General features: G+C 46.9%; 1 protein-coding gene across 2 annotated transcripts in view; it reads left to right on the top strand.

Annotated features, from left to right (window-relative positions):
* SLIT1 (slit guidance ligand 1) overlaps nt 1-23,192 on the top strand; it is a 177,273-nt gene that overhangs the window by 56,003 nt on the left and 98,078 nt on the right. Inside the window, exon 1 of one of the 2 annotated variants that reach the window (XM_053584670.1) lies at nt 612-678. The exons of the other annotated variant lie outside the window; for it this stretch is intronic. Within the exon in view, the coding sequence (XP_053440645.1) occupies nt 614-678 (65 nt within the window). The 5' untranslated portion in view covers nt 612-613. Of the gene's footprint in view, nt 1-611; nt 679-23,192 lie in introns of those variants that run through there. 2 annotated transcript variants of the gene reach the window in all.

The following is a 23,192-nucleotide window of genomic DNA, read 5'->3' as shown; positions in this document are numbered from 1 at the left end:
TACATTAGCTCCTTGTATAGGTATGGAAACAGAGGCACAAGGTGGGGAAAGCAGTTTGCCCAGGGACACAGAGCGGGAAGCAGGAAACAGTGCAGTGGGGAGGGAAGAGGCACAGTCTGAGCCCACACCTTGGACTTGAACTGCTGCTCCATGACTGTGTCTCACAGAATAGAATAGCTAGCTTTTATTCTCGCCTAGGATTTTTTTTTTTTTTTTTTTTTGGCTTAGTTTTCAGGGCAGATATTTAAGGAATAGGAAAGGAATGGGGCTTATGGCTTTTTCTGCTGCCGGAAGGCTAGAGAGACTGAATATCACTGGGTATAATCCTAAATGGGTATAATCCTAAGTGATATCTTTTCTTCCTCTGGCAGGATCTGGTGGAGGCTGAAATTCATCACAGCAAACACATCCTCTCTCTTCCTCTTCATCTTGCTCTTGCACAAACAAGAAGCCTCAGTCACGATTCCAGCTGGGCATCCTCTGTCTCCTAGCAACCCCTGCCAGCCAGGCTCTGGGCCCTGGGCTCCAGGCATGCCTTTCCTGGCGTTTCCACAGTACTTTCTGTGGTTCCTACACACACAGCGTGGGTTGTGGGCACCGGGGCAGGAGGGCCATGCTAAGCCTGAGCGCCCAGAGCCGGAGGGAGGCGGGAAGGCCTGCCTGGGAAGTTAGCTTCAGGTGAGGTGAGCTGCTGGGGTTTCTCGTGGTGGACATTCACTCCCAGCTCTCTGCTGAAGAGGAGTGGGATTTGGGGAGTGCGTGTGTGTTGTAGCCATGGCAGGGGCATCGTGCCAGGAGACAGATGAGCACTCCTGGTTATCCTGCTGGGCCCATCTTCACGATTACCCGCATTTGCTGAAAGGTTTGTTTCTCAAATGCGATGAAGAGCCCCCTGGGACTCTCTGGCTCAGGCTAGTACAGAAGTGGGGGACGGAGCTCTGAGGCAGTAGCCGTCTGGTGAGAGAGGGCAATGTGGGCCGAGGAGTAAAGGGAGGGCTGGGCTGGGTCCAGCTTTGCCATGAGAGGGGGAGCGGGAGGAGGCCCGCAGGCAGGGTGGGAAGAAGGTGCCAGTGGGTGGGGGCAGTGAGTTGGGGTCCACAGTGCATGGCTTTCCCTGACACCACACGGTGGGTTCCAGGGGGCTTATTGTTTGCTTGTGTGGGAGCTGGGTCTGTCCTGAGCTATTGCTCAGTTTATAAAAAATCTTTGCCTTTGGGTTTCCCACCTCTCATCCCTGAGGAATCGTTGATCTAGTTTTACATGGACTGGAAAGCACCTGGGAGAGGTTCTAATCCCCGTCCTGAATTTGCAGATGATGACGCTGAGGCAGAGGTGGTGTGAGTTCCCTGTGGTCACCAGCCGGGCGGGAGCTGGGCCGGGAGCTGTGTCTGGACTGCTGATTCCCACTGCTGTGCTCTCACCTAGCTAGAGGTCCTCCCTGAACACTGCTTAGCACAAAAACCACACACATGGCCATGTTCACACATGATCCATGAAGTTCAGCACATGCTTCTCTGTAAAGTGGAATTTGCCACCCCTCTGGGCTGGGCTCACCTCTGTACCCAGGGGACGTGGTTTCCTATGAGGTCAGGCTGATTGTGTGCATCCGAGTGTATGGTGTGTGGCCCAGTCTGGGAGAGATCTCGATTCCACTCCCTAAGAGACAGGGTGCTGTATCTTCCTGGCATCGTGTAGGTACTGCAGGGACATGGTCGGAACTGACGCACAGCGTGCGGTGAGAATAGCCCTTTCCTTTTCTTTTTTAAACTACAAGGCTGAGTTGATGGATCCTGTTGGTCTGGATACTTTAAAAAAATGTCAGATTGGAAACCAACTTACAACACCTTTATAGCCCAAGAATGGTGTAGATGGGAGGAGTGTTTGGCAGGACATTTTATCTGGGAAATGCGACTTCTGTGGAATGCTCAGGGAGATGAAGAGGACAGGAGGCACGGGGAGAGGCTGTCGGGTCCTGGGTTTGAGGCCTGGCTCTGTCCCTTCTTGCTATGAGCATGAGCCTTGAGCAAGTTCTACCTGTGTGTTGGGATGAGCTTCCTCTTGAGGGCCCTTCCAGATCTACCAGTCTGCAAGCTTCGGGGGGTGGTGGCCAGCCACAGTCACTCATTCACCCATTCCACAGAGGCCTACCGAGTGCGTCCTAAGTGCCAGGCACCCAGCTAGGGGAGACTAGGGAATGACACCAGCTTCAGCTGAGAGGTAGGGGTGCAGGGTGGTGTTGGAATCTGTCCATGGGTAAGCAGAGCCCTCATGCATCCCTGCTCTCTGGCCTTGAAGTTGGTTCATCAGCTGAAATACATCCATAGAGAGGTGTTTGTTCCCAGGAAGTGGGATGGTGGTGGGGAGGCTTTTAAAGACTTCCTTCACTGCCCTGAACCTCTTAAGCAAAGGCCAGTTTGGACCATGCCACTCTCAGAGGCTCCTGAAACACCTCTGGGGATAGATGTGATGTGAACTTGGGGAGCAGGGGGTACTCCATCACAACTCACTGTTCATCAGACCTTTGAGTGGGATCTTCTCATCCACATCTGTGGGACACAGGAGACCTGTGCGTGAATGTGACCTGCACAGCTTACAGCACACTCTCACAGCAGCCACATGGGTGTTGACTCCGCCAGGATGCTCCCTGTGTAAAATCAAACCCTTGTGTCTGAAAGTTATTGACAATTTAATAGTTCATTTAAAAAATTAAATAGGACAGGACCATAAAAATCAAAAGGAGTCTCTGTCTTACTCTAGACCGTGGGGTTCTAGTCCCAGAGACAGCTACAAAAACAGTTTCATGTGGAAACTTATAGAAATGTCTGCATATAAAAACATTGATATTCTTTCTCTCTCTTTCTTCAAAATGGGGGCTTTCCTCCTATAGAGCTGAGAGACCTGCTAGTTCCTTTCTCAGCACCACAGCCTCTAATATGCCTTCATGGTGGGACATCAGATTGATTTTAGACTTTTTGCTCTTATAAACATTGCTACAAAGAAACGTCCTTTTATCTGTGAATCTGTGCACTTGTATGGATATATCTATAGGACAGACTTCTAGAAGTAGAGGCACTTAGTCAAAGGGAAGATGGATTTTATGTTATGACAGTTATTGCCAAATTGCTGTCCAGAAAGGCTGTATCATCTTCATAGTATAAGAGAAGCTCTATTTTCCCACACTTTTTCCTTTATTGAGCATTATTAACATTTTTCATTTTTGCCAGTTTAATGGGTTAAAAGAATCATCTTGCCTTAACTTGTATTTCTTTAATTATGAGCATCCCATTTCAATACATTTAAAGTCATTTGTGTTCCTTTTTTGTTAAACTGCCTATTTGAATCCTTTTATATAAGAGTATGCTAAAGCTCAGAGAGGTTGTGCCACTTATCTTAGATCACACAGCAGGTTAGTGGCACAGCTTGGGCTAGCACCTGCTCTTCTGATTCCTGGTTTAATGACCCTTTTGATGTGCCTTCTGCCTGCCTGTCCTGTGGCTGAGGGGTACACCTAGTGCTCTTGGGTAGGGAAGGGGCCTCATGCTGGGTATTCCCAGGAATGCCACTGGCTCTGGGGCCCGGGGTTGGGGGGCTGCCTTCAAGAATGTCTCCAAAGCTCAGCCCTCTCAGAATGGAGCTGGAGTCTTAAAGTGCTTCTACGTCTCATCTCTCCTTGGGTGGGTACAGAATTGGACGTTTGCTCCTGGATGGTTAGAGTTTCATCTTGCCAGCCTCCTCTGAAGCCCCTCCCCCACCCACAGAGGGTATCCAGCTGGCATTATTGTTTGAACCTGTGAATTATTGATGAGGCATGAATGACTTCAGGCTTGGAATAGCAAGCCTTGAGGGAGGGCAGCCACCGTGCCAAGGAAGAGCACAGGGCTAAAAGACCTTCATCCCTGAAGCCCAATCTTCCCAAGGCCAAGGAGTACTTTTGAATGTCGAAAAGTTTCATAGCCCCACTCCACCCCCCCACCCTGCCTTGCCAGGTCAAAATTAGACTTTGAGCATGCATCATCTAAGAAAATATGCAAGGATGAAAGCTGCCCTGAATTTCATACCATTTCTTATTTAGATTATTTAAACATTTATAGGGTTATACATACTCATTATCAAAATCCAAATATCCAAGAACTGTATTTTGCAGTGAAGTCCTTTGTGGTCTCATCCCCAAGGCTTCCACTGTGTAATGCTTTAACTGAGCTTGTCTTTTACTCATCCCCTGAGCCTACATCCATGTGAACAGAGTACAGTTTATTCAGGAGACAATGTTTGATAGAGGGATTTGAGGACTCCTTGGAATATGTCCTCCTTTACATGTGGGCTGGTGACCCTCTGGTTGATAACTGAGATATTAGGGTTTTGCTTTGGCTCCTAACAGTTTCTTTCTTTCTTTCTTCTTCTTTTTTTTTTTTATGAGACTGAGGGGGTCTGTGGAAACCTAATATTTTCTTGTGTTTCACTTGCTAGCTTTTAAACCCTTGTGAACAGGCCCCTGCAATATGTTTCTTCTCTTTTCTCCAAATGTGTCTGAAACTGGGCTTGGCACATAGTAAGTGCTTGTTCTGAAATCATTTGAAATTGTTCAGCGACAGTTTGGATGTTCTGGAGGGATCTAATTGTCCAGTCTCCCCATGGGTCATACTCTTGGCCAAATGAAGGAGGTCGCTCCACTTCCTCTGTGCTAAGTGGCTCGTGATTTTACATTCTATGGGAACTTTTGAAAGAATCTATTTGTTTTGCTGAAATGTGGCATGCTGATAAAAGATGTCAGGGAGAAGCTGCCCAACATTTGTCTCTCTTGGTAATCCCCTCAGGAAGGGCAGGGCATTGACTTCCGAGGAGTATTTCTCTGGGAAGGAGGGGGTAAGGAATTCTGGGAAGAGCATGACTAACTCTGTGATGTGGGACAAATGTCAGTACTGTCCCCTGAGCCTCAGTTTCTTCATCTGTAAAGTGGGGACAGTAACAGCACTTAACGTTTTGGGCATGTTGCTTGGGTTCACTCAAGGGCAGTGGTCCTCAACCTTCCTAATGCCACAGCCCTTTCATACAGTTCCTGTGGATGCGACCCACAGGTTGAGAACCGCTGCTCAAGGGTGTTTGAAGGCTCCTGGTGCAGGGCCTTCAAACATTAGCCCCAGGCCCTTCCTGGGTAAATGGCTGCTGCTTCTGTTGACAAGGAGTGGAGTTGACATGCCAGGAGATGCTGGGGTGGGGCGGGGGGAGCCTCAGCACAAAGACAGGTCAGATGGACTTCAGGGAGAGCTGGTGAGTGGGGGAGGCACAGACTCGGAAACTGTCTGAGAAACTTGGCGATGAGGCAGCTCTAGAACTGACCTCCCAAGCCAGACCAAGCTTATTTGGAACTAGCAAGTAGCTGCCAGACAAGGAGATCCCAGGGAGCATCACTGGCATTTGGTAAACATTTGTTGAAGGAATGAGTGGGCTCCCCTGATGCTGCCTGGTGGTGCCAGCATCTCTGAGTTCCTCAGATGGACCTTCCTTGTACTCATCTCTGGGCTTGAATGCGCTGAGCCCCGGCCTGGGCTCTGTACCCGCCTGGACAGGTACACGTGCCTGTGTGCATGCACTCACACGGGCACTCACATCCCTTCTGGGCAGCTCCTCCAGCTCTCAGCTGAAACACTCCTTCAGCCAAGACTTCTCTCATCACCGGTGGGTTAGATGGCATCCCTCTGCCACGGGTTCTCTGGACACCTTGACTCTGCCTCTTTGTGACAGGAGTCTGTGGTCCTGGAAGGCTGGGGTGTGCATCTCTTATGCTCTTTGTGCCCCCAACACACAGTGTGGCCCTGGCTATCTGTCAGGAAATGTTTGTTGAGTGAATGTCCCAGGAATCATCTTCCCTTTGATTGTTTTTTACTCGAATACAGGGCTTCACTTGTCTAAACTGGAGTTGTGGGAGTCTCTGTTGGAATTCATCCCAGGACAGACTAGACCTCACCGTCCATGCTTGGGGTCCCTGTCTCTGTAGCAGCCTCCCTCTCAGAACTGTCACTGGCTCTTTCCTTAGGAGGGAGGGTGGGTAATAGACTCTAGAGTTAGAGTGCCTGGCTTCAAATGTTGGTTCTATAATTTAATAGCTGGCTGTCTTGGACAGTGGTTCAATCTGTCTCTACCTTGGTCTTCTTTCTGTAAAATGGGTCTGATACTCCTGTAGTTACTTGCCTGATAAGACTGTTATGTGGACCAAATAGGTCGATTCTGGCATGTAGCAATTGCCATGTAGTATGTCTCATTAAGTGGACTCCATTCTTCATACTAAGTCACATATTGTCGTCCTGTTCAGTATCTGGTGTCTGTGAAGCAGAGGTTCTGGGCTGGACCACAGCTGATCAGGCTGGAAGGGGCAGACAAAATGGAGCCAAGGCTCCATTGGTGAGTGGGGAACTACATGTCTGAAACATCCTATGGAGGAAGGTGAGAGGGAGTTGGATTTAGCAAAAAGGCGAAGAGGTGGGTGGGCTCATGGGACCCTGCTGCTCTTAGCCTGAGGATTTTCTCGTGTGTAGTTAGGACTTGGGTTCAAATTATGACTCCATTGCTGGCAAAAGATGAATTATTTTTTGGCAAGTTACTTCATCTGTCTGAGCCTCAATTACCTGTGAGTCTATAATGGTGACCTCATAAAATTACCATAGGCTTAAATAAGAGACTGTGTGTATAGCAAGACATGGAACTGGCGTCTGGGGGGATTTGGCTGGTGTCTGGGAAGAGAAAGCTGGTGGGGGCTCTGCACACGTCTGTAGGGCTGGCAGCACCAGGACAGGGTGGACACATCAGCTCGTCTAAATTTTCTGTGTCTGAAGAGAGGAGGGGTGAGCCGAGTGCCTACAGCATGGCTTCACAGGGTGATACCGCTTATTGTGTAATTACGGAACAACGCGCATAGGAGTGAAAATGCGGGTCCAGATGGCAGGCCTTCCATGCTGTGGAGAGGCAGAGCTAATGAACTTAACAAATCACTGATAATTAATTTTCAGGAGCCAAAGGAAACTGGGGAGCAATGAATAGGTCTGCAGAAGGAGGGAATGCAAAGTAGTGCCAACTGCCAGCCAGGAGAGAGGTGGATGCTGGCACTTCCAGGCCAGTGAGACCATCTTGATGTCATATAGTCATGGAGGGACAGACGGAGGACAGGCAATATAGTAACAGTTGTGACAAATATTGGCCCAGCTTGATTGAACCCTTCTATGTGCCAGGAACTGTGATAAGCATTTTATTTGGATCAGCTCTCATTTCAGACAGCCTCTCCCCTAAGGTAGGCATGGGGACTGGGGAGGGAGGATCAGCGTCCAGTGGCTGATTGGAGCCTTGATCTTAGGATCATAGAGCAGCGATTCAAAATGATACTAGTTGCTGTTTGTTGAGTACTTGCTCTGTGCCAAGTGCCATGCTGAAAGCCTCTAGGAGTGGTGTCCACTAAGTGTCACACATGTCCCAGGAGGTGGTACAGAGCAGGTGGGTAGCTCACCCTGTGCTCTCAGGAGGATGCAAAGCCTATGAAAATGCAGTGCTGGGAGGACTGCAATGCTGCTCAGTGCAGACTCAGTGCAGACTCCTGCAGGGCACGGAGTCCGCAAACCTCGGGTTCAGCTCCAGTTCTCTGAGACAAGTCTTTGTATGTTGTCTGGATTTCTGTTTGTTTTCTTTTCTTTCTTTCTTTTTTGAGACAGAGTCTCACTCTGTTGCACTTGGTAGTGCCGTGGTATCATAGCTCACAGCAACCTCAAATTCCTGGTCTCAAGGATCCTCTTGCCTCAGCTTCCTGAGTAGCTGAGACTCCAGGTGCCCACCACAACTCCCGGCTAGCTTTCTTTTCTATTTTTAACAGAGACAGGGTCTCACTCTTGCTCAGGCTGGTCTTGAACACCTGAGCTCAGGTGATCCACCCAACTTGACCTCCCAGAGTGCTAGGATTACAGGAGTGAGCCACCACGCCTGGCCAATTTTTATTTAACTAGAAAGTGTGAGTGGCAAAAATTTTATAAGCAGCCATCCCGTTTATTGGAAATAAGTCTCCCAGGCACTCCTCAGATATGAAGCCAACACTAGAAGGGAAGCAGGGTCTGCTCACTTGCAACCCTCTGGGCCTCAGTGCCACCTCCTTTCTTACAGAACCCTAAAGCTGAGTGGGACACCTTTGGATGGCCCTGGATGATCTCAACAGTCACATTGAAATGGTTGTGGGGAGCTACAGGTGTTAACAATTGCCTGGCACAACTCTGGGCTGAATCTGGCCTTGCACTTCTGCAATCCAAGGCAACTACTTAGCCTCTCTGAGCCTTGTTTTACTCAACTATGAAATGGAGATAAAATTCACTGGGTTAGGGCGCCTGTAGCTCAGTGAGTAGGGTGCCAGCCACACAGACCCAGGCTGGCAGGTTCGAGCCCAGCCTATACCTGCTAAACAACAATGACAACTGCAAGCAAAAAATAGCCGGGCCTGTAGTCCCAGCTACTCAGGAGGCTAAGGCAAGAGAATCTCTTAAGCCCTAGAGTTTGAGGTTGCTGTGAGCTGTGACGCTATGGCACTCTACTGAGGGCAACATAGTGAGACTCTGTCTCAAAAAAAAAAAAAATTCATTGGGTTGGTATAAGGATTAAATGTTGTAGTGTTTGTAAAGCTCTTAGTTCCACCCTTGGTGTTAATAGGGTGTGACTGACAGATAAATGTTAAATGGATAAACACTCTGGAATCTATATAAATAAAAATATATATTACTTTAAATATATATATATATATTTCCCCCCTCCCCTAAATTTTCAAGACAATCTGAGGAGAATTGGAAGGCACTGGAAAGGTGGAACGTCTGAAATGTTTCCATCAGAGTTGGGCACATTCATTCCAGGTGGGAATCAAAGGACTGATCTGGCTGATGGGGTGAAATGTTTGGGTCCCTTTGTCTTCCTCCCTGGCTGCCAACAGAGAGTGTGTGTCACCCGGGCCCCTCCCAGCGGCTGCTGGGGGTCAGATGACAAAGCTGGGGAGGGTGGGCAAACCCAAGGCGCTGTCTCCTAGGTCCTCCCGGACACTCCCAGTGACCTCTGCGTGCAGCTCTGCCACACTACGCCTTCTGTTCATGGCCCAGCAGCCGGCTTTCTCCCTGACTGCGCTCGGATTCGAGCTATTGTCAATTCATGTTTCCAGATTAATTAGTGAGGCCCCATGTCAGATGCTAACTGGAACCCAGATGTCGGCTTGGTTCCTGCATCAAATCATTTTGTCCTGTAATTGAAGAACACGGGAGCAGCAGCCAGGCTGGCCAAGAGTGACTCTTTCCCCTCCCCTTTCCATTAACAGAGAATTAAACCCACTCTCCACCTGGGAGGGTCAGGATGGGTGTGCGATGGGTTGCCTGGTCCCTGCAATGACCTCCCTGTGAGGGCGGGAATCCCCAGGGAAGTTTCCTGTGGTTTCCAGATGGTGGGGAAGGAGAGTTCTTCCTGATTTTTGCTCTATCCATAAACTCCTTTCCCAGCCTAGAAAGCTTCCCCTCCAGGAGAACATAAGTGAATCTAACTAGTGCCTGTCCAGCCATTCATGCTGCTGGACTGTGTGGAACTTTCTAGCTTCTGGTCACGCTGTGTATGTCTGAGGGAAACAGTTCCAAACAGGGATTTATTTCCTTTTTTCTCTAAACCATAGGTTGTGAATGTGTGTGTACTTTTATTTTTAGCTACCATTTATTGAGCACTTACTATAGCCTGGTCATCAGGGCTATCATTTTACCTATTAGCTCATTAATCCTCATAGCAACCCTATGAGTAAGGATTTTTTATCCCTAATTTTTCTGACAAGGAAACTATGTATAACTCAGAGATGTTAAGTAATTTAATGCTCAAGGTTACTTAGCCAGTGTGCAACAGACCTAGGGTCTGAATCATTAAGCATGTCTTTTAAGTGGAAGTAGGCAGTTGTAGCAAAGACTAACCCCTTAAGAACATGTGTCCTGACTGGAGCCTCGGGCTGTTGACCTGGGTAGAGGGCCGTGGCATCACAGCTCATAGCAACCTCAAACTCCTGGGCTTGGTGCCGCCCAGACTTCCATAAGAGCTGCGCCGCGACCACCGACCCAAGACCTGCGCCCACTGGGCCTCCGCATGCCCTGACCAGGAACTGCGGGAGCTGCACAACCCTGTGTCCTCCCTCCTGTACCCTCCCTGCCTCCACACCGGCTCGCTCATATGGCCAGGGACTCTGGTAGCTGCGTGCCCTCTGGAGCCCTCCCTGCCCTGCGCAGAGCCCTTCTCCTGGCTAGAGACTGCTCTCTGTGCCAAAGTCACTGGGCACCAGGCACACCCAGAACCGTGCACACCACCGCCTGTCCTGTTGCTGGATCCGGGTGTGTCACACTCCAGAGCTGCTTCCACAACCAAAACTCTCTGGCTGGGGCAGCCCCAGAGGAACTACACATGGTCACTCCTTACAAAGAGGGAGAGTGATCAATAGAGTGATCCCGCTGGGGTCTAATCTTGGAGAGACACCTCCCCAACTCTGAGGATGGCCAGAGGCAACGGTGAAAAACAATCATGAGGTGAAATCAACAGAAAAACTCTGGCAATATGAATAATCAGAGTAGATCAACTCCCCCAAGGATTAATGAGGCAGACACAGCACAAGATCCCATGTACAAACAAATAGCTGAGATGTCAGAAATTGAATTCAGAATCTGGATAGCAAATAAGATCGAATTAGAATTCCAAGCAGTAACCCAAAAGATATCTCAAGAATTCAGCGAATTCAAAGACCAAATGACCAAAGATTTTGACACATTGAGACAAGAAGTTGCAGCCCTCAATGATCTGAGAAACACAGTAGAATCCCTCAGTAACAAAATGGAGCAAGCAGAAGTAAGGATTTCTAACATTGAAGACAAAGCTTTCGAACGCTCCCAAACTCTCAAAGAGGAAGAGAAATGGAGGGCAAAAAAAGATCACTTTCTCAGAGAGCTCTGGGATAATTCGAAGAAAACCAATATTCGTCTTATAGGGATCCCCAAAAGTGATGAAGTGGCTTCACAAGGCACAGAGTCTCTTCTCCATGAGATTATGAAGGACAACTTCCCAGACATGCCAAGACATTCTGAAATTCAGATAGCAGACAGTTTCAGAACTCTAGCACCACTCAACCCAAATAAGACACCCCCCAGACACATCATAATCAATTTCACTAAAGTTCATATGAAGGAGAAAATTCTGAAAACACACAGACGAAAGAAAACCATCACCTACAAGGGCAAGAATATTAGAATAACTGCAGATCTCTCTGCTGAAGCCTTTCAAGCTAGAAGAGGATGGTCATTGACTTTTAATCTCCTAAAACAAAATAACTTTCAACCCAGGATCCTGTACCCAGCTAAACTGAGCTTCATTTATGACGGAGAATTTAAATACTTCAATGACATTCACCTGTTGAAGAAATTTGCCATAAGTAAACCAGCTCTCCAGGATATTCTCAGACCTATCCTCCATAAAGACCAGTGTAATCCTCCACCACAAAAGTAAACCCACCCAGAAAAATTTGATCAAATTACAACTTCCACAGTTGCAAAAGGATTAAAAATGTCCACCAGACTCTCAAAAGGCTTATCAATATTCTCAATTAATGTGACTGGTTTAAATTGTCCTCTAAAGAGGCACAGGTTGGCTGACTGGATACAAAAACTCAAGCCAGATATCTGCTGCATACAAGAATCGCATCTTACATTAAAAGACAAATATAGACTCAAGATGAAGGGATGGTCATCTATACTCCAGGCAGATGGAAAGCAGAAAAAAGCAGGCATTGCCATCCTATTCGTAGATGGAATAGGCTTGAAACCAACCAAAATAAGGAAGAATAAGGATGGACACTTCATATTTGTTAAAGGTCATACTCAATATGATGAGATTTTAATTATTAATATTTATGCACCCAACCAGAACGCATGTCAATTTATAAGAGAAACTCTAACAGACATGAACAACTTGATTTCCTCCAGTTGCATGGTAGCTGGAGATTTTAACACCCCTTTAGCAGTGCTGGATAGATCCTTCAAAAAGAAGCTAAGCAAAGAAATTTTAGATTTAAACTTAACCATTCAACATCTGGACTTACCAGACATCTACAGAACATTTCATCCCAACAAAACTGAATACACATTCTTCTCAACAGCCCATGGAACATACTCCAAAATCGACCACATCTTAGGCCACAAATCTAACCTCAGCAAATTTAAAAAAAATAGATATTATTCCTTGCATCTTCTCAGACCATCATGGAATAAAAGTTGAACTCAATAACAACAGGAACCTGCATACCCATACAAGAACATGGAAGCTAAACAACCTTATGCTGAAGGATAGATGGGTTATAGACGAGATTAAGAAGGAAATCACCAAATTTTTGGAACAAAACAACAATCAAGACACGAATTACCAGAACCTCTGGGATACTGCAAAGGCAAGAGGGAAATTTATAGCACTGCAAGCCTTCCTGAAGAAAACGGAAAGAGAGGAAGTTAATAACTTAATGGGACATCTCAAGCAACTGGAGAAGGAAGAACACTCCAACCCCAAAGCCAGCAGAAGAAAAGAAATAACCAAAATCAGAGCAGAATTAAATGAAATTGAAAACAAAAGAATTATACAACAGATCAATAACTCCAAAAGTTGTTTTTTTTTAAAGATCAATAAAATAGATAAACCTTTGGCCAACCTAACGTGGAAAAAAAGAGTAAAATCTCTCATTTCATCAATCAGAAATGGTAATGATGAAATAACAACCGACCCTTCAGAAATTCAAAGAATCCTTAATAAATACTATAAGAAACTCTACTCTCAGAAATATGAAAATCTCGAAGAAATCGACCAATACCTGGAAGTACACCACCTACCAAGACTTAGCCAGAATGAAGTGGAAATGTTGAACAGGCCTATATCAAGTTCTGAAATAGCATCAACGATACAAAATCTCCCTAAAAAGAAAAGCCCAGGACCAGATGGCTTTACGTCAGAATTCTACCAAACCTTTAAAGAAGAACTAGTGCCTATATTACTAAACCTCTTCCAAAATATAGAAAACGAAGAAATATTACCCAACACATTCTACGAAGCAAACATCACCTTGATCCCCAAACCAGGGAAAGACCCAACAAGAAAAGAAAATTATAGACTGATATCACTAATGAATATTGATTCTAAAATACTCAATAAGATCCTAACAAACAGAATCCAACAACACATCAAAAAATTATACACCACGACCAAGTGGGATTTATCCCAGGCTCTCAAGGCTGGTTCAATATACGTAAATCTATAAATGTAATTCAGCACATAAACAAACTAAAAAATAAGGACCATATGATTCTTTCAATGGATGCAGAAAAAGCTTTTGATAATATCCAGCATCCCTTCATGATCAGAACACTTAAGAAAATTGGTATATGGGTGGCGCCTGTGGCTCAAGGAGTAGGGCGCTGGTCCCATATGCTGGAGGTGGCAGGTTCAAACCCAGCCCCGGCCAAAAACCACAAAAAAAAAAAAAAAAAAAAAGAAAAAGAAAAAGAAAATTGATATAGAAGGGACATTCCTTAAACTAATAGAGGCCATCTACAGCAAACCCACAGCCAATATCATATTGAATGGAGTTAAATCAAAATCATTTCCACTTAGATCAGGAACCAGGCAAGGTCGCCCATTGTCTCCATTGCTCTCTAACATTGTAAGGAAGTTTTAGCCATTGCAATTAGGGAAGAAAAGGCAATCAAGGGTATCCACATAGGGTCAGAAGAGATCAAACTTTCACTCTTCGCAGATGATATGATCGTATATCTGGAAAACACTAGGGATTCTACTATAAAACTTTTAGAAGTGATCAAGGAATACAGCCATGTCTCAGGCTACAAAATCAACACCCATAAATCTGTAGCCTTTATACATACCAACAATAACCAAACCGAAAAAACAGTCAAGGACTCTATTCCTTTCACAGTAGTACCAAGGAAGATGAAATATTTGGGAGTATACCTAACAAAGGACGTGAAAGATCTCTACAAAGAGAACTAAGAAACTTTAAGGGAAGAACTATCTGAAGATGTTAACAAATGGAAAAACATACCATGCTCATGGCTGAGAAGTACCAACATTGTTAAAATGTCTATACTACCCAAAGCAATATATAATTTTAATGCAATTCCTATTAAAGCTCCATTGTCATATTTTAAAGATCTTGAAAAAATACTTCGTTTTATATGGAATCATGAAAAACCTTGAACAGCCAAAACATTACTCAGCAATAAAAACACCACAGCAGGAGGAATCACGCTACCAGACCTGAGACTGTACTATAAATCGATAGTGATCAAAACAGCATGGTATTGGCATAAAAACAGAGAAGTAGATGTCTGGAACAGAATAGAGAAACAACAGATGAATCCAGCTACTTACCGTTATTTGATCTTTGACAAGCCAATTAAAAACATTCAGTGGGGAAAAGATTCCCTATTTAACAAATGGTGCTGGGTGAACTGGCTGGCAATCTGTAGAAGACTGAAACTGGACCCACACCTTTCACCATTAACTAAGATAGACTCTCACTGGATCAAAGATTTAAACTTAAGACATGAAACTATAAAAATACTTGAAGAAAGTGCAGGGAAAACTCTTGAAGGAATCGGCCTGGGTGAATGTTTTATGAGGAGGACTCCCCAGGCAATCGAAGCAGTATCAAAAATACACTACTGGGACCTGATAAACTAAAAAGCTTCTGCACAGCTAAGAACATTGTAAGTAAAACAAGCAGACAGACCTCAGAATGGGATAAAATATTTGCAGGTTATACCTCCAATAAGGGTCTAATAATTAGAATCCACAGAGAACTCAAACGTATTAGCAAGAAAAGAACATGTGAATTATACAACAGTTAATTATACAGTCCCATCTCAGGGTGGGCAAGGGACTTGAAGAGAAACTTCTCGAAGAAGACAGACGCATGATCTACAAACAAATGAAAAAAGGCTCATCATCCTTAATCATCAGAGAAATGCAAATCAAAACTACTTTGAGATATCACCTAACCCCAGTAAGAGTAGCCCACATAACAAAATCCCCAAACCAGAGTATGTTGGTGTGGATGTGGAGGAAAGGGCACACTTCTACACTGCTGGTGGGAATGCACACTAATACGTTCCTTCTGGAAGGACGTTTGGAGAATACTTAGAGACCTAAAAATAGACCTGCCATTCAATCCTATAATTCCTTTACTAGGTTTATACCCAGAAGACCAAAAATCACAATATAACAAAGACATCTGTACCAGAATGTTTATTGCAGCCCAATTCATAATTGCTAAGTCATGGAAGAAGCCCAAGTGCCCATCGACCCACGAATGGACTAGCAAATTGTGGTACATGTGCACCATGGAATATTATGCAGCTTTAAAGAAAGATGGAGACTTTACCTCTTTTATGTTTACATGGATGGAGCTGGAACATATTCTTCTTAGCAAAGTATCTCAGGAATGAAAGAAAAAGTATCCAATGTACTCATCCCTACTATGAAGCTAAATTATAGCTTTCACATGAAGGCTATAACCCAACTATAGCACAAGAATATGGAGAAAGGGCCAAGGAAGGGGAAGGGAGGGGGGAGGTTAGGGTGGAGGAAGGGGAATGGGTGGGGCCACACCTACAGTGCATCTTAGAATGGGTACAGGCGAAACTTACTAAAGGCAGAATACAAATGTCTACATATGATAACTAAGAAAATGCCATAAGGTTACGTTGAACAGTTTGATTAGAATATTTCAGATTGTATATGAAACCAGCACATTGTACCCCTTGATGGCACTAATGTACACAGCTATGATTTAACAATAATAAAAAAAAAAGAACATGTGTCCTTCTGGGCAGAAGAGGTGAGAGCAGGTAGTGGTCCTCCCCTTGCCTTTCTCAGATGAGTGTCAAAAACCACATGACCATTTTGGAGCTGGAGGGGCACTTGAATGGATGGCATAGGAGATGCCAAGGGAGGCCACAGGATCCATGGGCTGGAGTCCGAAGTATGTCTCAAGGCCTCAGAGGCCCTGAAAGTAGGCAGTGGGCTCTGACTCCAGGGGTTGGGCAGTGACCCAGCCTGGCTGCACTGAGAGCTAGAGGATGGAATCAAGGAAACTTTGGATTCTTGGTGAAGTCCATGGGCACCCTAAAGATGAGGTTCAAACCTATCTCCAGCTCTGGGCGTCGTGGCTCACATCTGTAATCCTAGCACTCTGGGAGGCCGAGGGAGGTGGATTGCCTGAGCTCTGGAGTTTGAGACTACCCTGAGCAAGAGTGAGACCCTGTCTCTAAAAAACAGCCAGGCATTGCAGTGGCTGCCTATAGTCTCAGCCACTTGGGAGGCTGAAGCAAGAGGAGCTCAAGACTTTGAGGTTGTTATGAGCTGTGACGCCACAGCACCCTACGGGGGGCAAGAAAGTGAGACTCAGTCACAAAAACAAAAACAAAAAACCAGCTCCAGCTCACTTGGTGCGAAACCTTGAGCTGGTTATGTCACCTCATTGAGCCTTCGTTTCCCCATTAGCAAAATGGGCCTAAGTTCTTTTTTATACCATGGGATCCTTGGGAAGCTGCATTGAGGACTGCATGGTTTTCAGGCCCTCAGGAAATGTTAAGGTGCTGTGTTGGAGCCAGCCCTTCAAAACTTCTAAATTTAATAAAGCAGAATATTAAACAGTAAATGCAAAGACTTGGGTTAGCCATTCCAAGCAGATAGGAACCTTCTAGTTAAAAATGTGGATTTCCAAGTCTAACCCCAAACATTTTTATTTAGAATCTGAGGCTGGAACCAGAAATCTATATTTTCACAAATAGCTCCCAGGGTTCTGAATGCGGTCATTGAACTTTTGTTTCAAGATATATTCATGGGCACCTGTAGTCCCAGCTACTCGGGAGGCTGAGGCAAGAGAATCGCCTAAGCCCAAGAGCTGGAAGTTGCTGTGAGCTGTGATGCCTTGGCACTCTACTGAGGGCAACAAAGTGAAACTCTGTTTCTAAAAAAAAATTAGTTAAATGAAAGCTAACATCAAGAAAATATCGAAGCAGAGGTTATGTTTAGAGCAAATTTTATAGGCAAATGAGTTATTAGAGTAGGCAAGTGAGTTATTAGAGATAAGAAATTGTCTTTCCTTATACTTTTTTTTTTGTGGTTTTTGGCCGGGGCTGGGTTTGAACCCGCCACCTCCGGCATATGGGACCAGCGTCCTACTCCTTGAGCCACAGGCACCGCCCTCCTTATACTTTTTAAATTGATGTTCCTAGTCCTTCATCTCTCTGTAGTATTTGGTTCCTTTTATTTACCCTCTTAACCCACTTCATATGCTTTATATCAGGGTAGGGTTTCTTGATGTTAGAGTCAATTTAACTTTTCTGGATATCGAGTGTTTTGCTAGGCCTGTCTCTCTCAGAAACACAGAGATAAAATTGTTTTCTGTGTGTGTTTCTGATTTTATCTTCTCTACTGTCTCTATGAAGCAAGGTATGTGGTGCTTCTGCCACTCACTCTAACCAGGGATGGAGACGGGAGAGAAAAGACAAGGACAGTATTGATACTGACTGTGGACCAAGTTCCAAGCCATACGCTGCCCTTTTCCCTTGCAGCAGTGTGGGGCACAGCGTGGTGTCACTTCACAGACAGGTAGCAAGCTGGGAGCCAGCACAGAGTCCCAGGCCTTTCTACTTCCAGAGCCCACCCATTCTCTTGTCTCTATGCTGCGCCGGTCACAGAGGGGATATGGCTGCCAGATGCTCCCCTGCTCCACAGAGGAAGCCCAGACGCCCTGGGGCGAGGGCCAGGCCTAGAGCTGAAAACACCTGGGCCTCCTTCCCTGGGGAGCCCCGCTGTGTGGCAGCTGCTCTGCTGGCATTCCTGAGAGTGTTACATGAGGAGGACACACCCCACCATCTCCAGAAATGAGCGAGGCCAAGAGGCCAGGGAGAGAAACCTGTGCACAGGCGTAAGGTCAGGTCCTGGTCAGCAGCACTAGGGTGGGGCCCAGAGAGCCCTGTGGGCAGTAGGTGCCCTCTTGTCCAAGCCTCCATCCTTCTCTCTGGGGAAGCTGGGAAAGCAGTATTGACCCCCAGCCCACAGGACAGGTCTGAGGAGCAAGAACGGGAATCCCTGCAGTGGCTTCCAGCAGCTCAGGAAGGTGGTCCTCCCTCGCTGGAAGGAGGAGGTGCGGTGGTGATGAATTAATCCCCTCCTTCCACCCCGTCAGAAGGCTAAGAATGGATGCTAGGCCTCCAGCAGTAGTGAGCGCTCTGACCCTGGGTGGCCCACAAACCAGCCTCCAGGGGAAGCCAGGAGGGGGCCCCATGCTGGACCAGCCTGCATACACCCATGTCTCCTCTCAGTCCCCCAGGCCTCTCATATACTGTTAGGGCCTTCTGTGCTCCCTCAGTCCCCTATCATTTACTGAGCACCTCCTTGGCTGCTCCATGGTGGCCCTGGGGTGGGATGACTTGTTCTCACCAGTCCTTTGGTCCCTCAGTTTATCATGTTACAGCGATGGACAGTCACACTGCAGAGAAGTGGTCAGGAAGTGGGCAGATGGGGCGCCCTTGCTGGGTCACTCATCCTCACCTCCTGCTGTGCTAGGAGGGTCCCTGGGAGAGCTGGGGGCGCTCCAGTCAGTGCCGGGTGGGGTGGGTGCACGTCCCTCCCTTGCTGCCTCACTCCACCCCCGCCTCGCCTGGGGACTAGTGAGACTCCCCATGTGTTTTCAGGCACATCTTTGTGCCAAGTCAGGCCACATTGGGGACAACTCATAAAACCCACCTTAAAAGTCCTTCACATAAAAAGAAATTTTCAGGAGAATTGATCTGGATGGAAAATGCTTCAAAATTGCAAGAGGCTGTACAATCTAAGGTATTGCTTTCAGTGGATCTTTGCAGATGATTTAAATAATTGGGATACAAAAATAGTTTCTAAAAGCTGGTATTGCTTCCCAAGTTTATTTTTAAGTGTAATGTCCTCTGATTTCAAGATTCTGCTGGCATTCAACTATTTATTGACAAGATTAGTAACAGATCATGGGCTTTGGAATCTAATGGGCTTGGGTTATTAGCTGTGTGATTTTGTTCTCAGTAGTGACTTTTCTAGAGCTCTCTTTCCTCCCTGTGAGGATGAGGATAGTAGTGCCTCACAGTGTGGTTATGAGGATCAAATCACATAATGCTGTCAAGGCTCAGTACAGGCCATGAGTGCACATTCTCTGCGACATGAGGCTCAGGGGACACATTTCTACACATATTTATAGGAGCTCTGAATTCATGTCTTCTAGCCTATAGGCTGCAGTCTCAAAAAGAGGAGCCCAGGGCCTGTGAGGAGGAGAGAGGAGAAAACAGGGAGAGCTGGTGCCCAGGGCTGAGGGAATACCACAGTGCGGTCGGAAGTGGGGATGGGGAGCCTGGCAAGGCAAAGGCTCCCTCTGTTGCCAGATGAAGAGGGTCTGGCTGCCTGTCACTGTCTAGCCAATACGCAGGGATTGGTTTAGGTCCAAGCAAGCTTTATGTGTTGGAAGGCCAGTGATTCTGGAGAACAGCGAGAATAGCCTCTCAATTCTGTTCTGCCTCAGTTACAATTCTAATAACTTTTATAATGAAATACAAGGAAACCAACCTAGAAAATTTTATCTGTAACTAATAGGAAGTCACATCAAAGTAGTCTCCATTCTAACAATACAACATGTTTAAATGACAGAAAGGTGATTTTCACTTGAGCAAAATATCTAAGAGAATCAGCAAAAACATATCATCAAAATAACTTTTACTCTACCACTATCATAATACCTATTGTCTATATGTGACTATTTCCTCAGTCTCCTGAGGTAAACACCCTCACAATCATGGCAAAACCTTAAGTAGGTACTTAGGGAAGCTGTGTGGGGAAGGCTGAGCAGACTGGGTCAGCTGTACTGCGTCAGCTTAGCTGCTCAGACTCCATCTTGCAGGCTGCCTTTCTGGCTTCACCCAGAGAAGGAGGCACCACCACTGGGCTTCGGGATCCAGCAGGTGTTAACCAGGCCAGGAGAGAGGCGAACAGTGGAAGCATCAATGGAACGGCCTGTGCAAAGGCAGGTGGCAGGAGAGCACGTGATACATTCAAGAACCCGAGCTCAAGCCTGTGGTCCAGTCAGGGTGTGGGCGTGGGCTGGGAGTGGGAAGGGGGGCATTCCTGGGAGTTCAGCCAGGACATGTCCTTCTGCTAGAGGGTTTGGCTTTAATCCCATAAGCAATGGGAAGCCTCGTGCAGATTTTAGGTAGCAGAGAGGCACAGATTCCCTCGCAAACAGCATCCTGTGGTCCCTGGGCACCCGAGTCTGATTTTCATGGTGTGTTAAATTGATGAGGATGAGTAACAGGGCGGTGGGCCATCTGGGCACAATGTGAGTGCAGACATAAGTGTGTGCTCATGGAGACCAGTGAACATTCCCAGGTGAGCTGTAGCCTGCTCCCGCAGAAAAAGCCCTGTTTGTCTGACACCAGGCACTTCAGAGAATAGGCATTATCAAAGCAAAACATTTGGTTATAAATATTTATAAATATGTATTAGATTGAATTGCGCTTTGGTTCATTCACCGTTTATGTCTATAAATATTTGAGAGGCTGCTTGGCATTGTGGAAAGATGCAGTTGTTGTAGGCACGGACAGACAGGGTGTGTTTGGCTTCTCACTCATTGGCAAGACCACCGTGGTGACCCTGGCCTTGTCACTTCGCCCTCAGAGCTGTAGTTTCCATGGTGATAATGACACCCATCTGGCACAGTGGTTGGGAGAGTTAGAATAATCTATGTAAAGAGGCTGGCATGTGCTGACAACATAACGGGCACTTAGTAAATGCGGCTGTTTTTATTGTTCAGTTGTCTCTGTGGTTTCTAACGGCTCAGACTCTGCTCAGCTGGCCATCTGATAGAGCTTCAGAGTAGGAGCCCTTTTTGCCTTCAAATGTCTCTACTAATATTAGTGTCAGCCCTCTTTTGCTTTGTTTGGGCCCTTCTGGGAAGGTACCAAAGGTCTGTGCTAATCTGGTTTAGGTGTTTAGGTGGGGTGTCTGAGTAAATTAGCTGAATACAGGGTCCTTTCCCCCTCAGATTCTGGCCCATCTGTCTGACAGAGGTTTTTGAAAAGAGAAGGGTCTGTCCATGTCTTCCCAGCAGGGCTGAGTCTGCATGCCGGCTCAGGCACAACCAGCATTTTGGCTACACAGAGAGGTTTGTGCTACAGAAGGAAAATGAGAGATGACTGGCTAGGTGCAAAGGCTGTGAGGAGGGCACACCAGGTCCACTCCTGGCCACGGGTGCCACTGGGCAAGGCAAGGCCAGTACTGTTCCAGTGTTTCCTGTAAAGTGCTAATTTCCACACGCCATCATTTCATCACTTCCCCACTGTTGACAGGGATCATGGGATGAAGAGGGCAGAGGGCAGAGTTAGAGAGAGACACAGAGAGCACCAAGGCTCACAGTTCCTCCCTGGAAGGGTTTCCTGCAGGGATGTTTCCAGAACCTTCTGGTCCGGGCCTGTGTGGGAAGGTACCTCCCTTTACAAGCATCTCAGAAGCAGTTCTTCTGTTCACTTTCTTCCTTTAAGTACCTCTCAAGAGAGCAGCTGAGGCTGCAAATGGCCTCAGAGTGCTCGCTGCTCATTATGGATAGTGACGCCGGCATTATCTCACTGGACACAAAACTCTTTGTGGTTATTGAGACTTACCTACCACACGCCAGGTATTGTGTGCTAAGCTCTTGAGAAGCCTTTCTTCATGTATTTCTCACAATAACCCAGTGAGAGCATGATTTTTATTTCAGGTCTGCAGATGAGGAAACTGAGGCTCAGTGAAAGAGCTTGTCTTTAGTCACTGTACCTCAATCTTGGGCCCACACTCAAACCCAGGATCCCCTGAGTCCTGGGTGTGGCTCTTTATCACCACCTGCATCCCTGAAGCTGTTTGGGGCCTTTCACGATGGCCCCATGGGGTGGCTGTTCTACTGCTGCCCTGGGGCAGGTGGATTTAGTTGAATGCTGGGGACAGGGACAAAGAGGAGTGACACACAGCCTGGGCCCTTGAGGACCTCTTGATTCAGTGGAGGAAAAGGACAAGGTAAAATGTGAGCATGAGCCGGGGGTAGGGTCAATTGCTTCCTGTGAACTACTGTATTTACACCTTAGCACTGGCATTCTCCCCATTTTATAGAGGAGGAAACTGAGGCACAGAGCGACTAAGTGACTTGGTTAAAGTGACGAAGGAAGTGATAGAGCCCAGATGTAAACCTATGCAGCCAAGGAGAGTCTGCCCTCTTGCCCCACCTCCCTACTTCTTACCTTCGAGAATGTGTCTCGTGGAGGTGCCTGCAGGGTGCTGATGCAGGGTGCTGATGTAGGCCCAGGGCAGGAGGAGGGTGGGAGTCCTGGGGGAGGCGCCTCCTGGGCAGACAAGTGAGAAGGGTGGTCCAGGCAACCAGATGCTTGGGCAGACCAGAGAGGTGGGATGGGCTGGCTCCACCCCACATGTGCCCCTCAGGTGGGATTCTTACCCCCTTCCTCCCCTTAATCTCTGTTCACACCAGCCCTGGTAGCATGTTAGCGGCCCTGGTACCTCCTCCTCTTCTAGGAAGGCAAAATGGGCCTCTAGTGTGGGGTGGGCTTGGAGGTGGTGTCTCCCCATCCCCAGTGTCGCCTGCTTGCCTTCTGAGGGCTGCCCTGGGAGGGGTTCCTGGTCCTCCCCCGGCCCATTCCCTCTCAGCCCTGGGGGCAGTAGGGGGCCTGGGGAGGGGCTTCAAGCCTTGGCAACAAGATGGGCCTGAGTATTTCCTTCTATTCCTTTGTATTCCTCTCTGGGCATGAACAGCGAGGTCTTCGAGAACAGGAGTTGGTCCCTGAGCAAAGGGCTCCATGTCAAGAGGGAATCACAGACCTTGGGGGCTCGTGTGGTATAGCTGGGATGTGAAGTGCCCAGAGAGAAGGTGGGACCCAGGGAGGAGATGTGGAGCTTGGCAAGCTGCCCTGCCCAGCCTGGGGAGAGACTGGGGGTTTTATTTTAAAGAAGGCTGAGTCTTTACCAGCTAAGCACAGAGTTAAAGCAATGCCATCACTTCAACCATTACTGTTACAGCCATTACCAGTTGACAAAGTGGTTTG

This window comes from Nycticebus coucang, chromosome 3, assembly GCF_027406575.1.
Source record: "Nycticebus coucang isolate mNycCou1 chromosome 3, mNycCou1.pri, whole genome shotgun sequence".
Lineage (NCBI taxonomy): Eukaryota > Metazoa > Chordata > Mammalia > Primates > Lorisidae > Nycticebus > Nycticebus coucang.
Note: the sequence above shows the minus strand (reverse complement) of the source record. Positions and strands in the feature narration are given on the sequence as shown.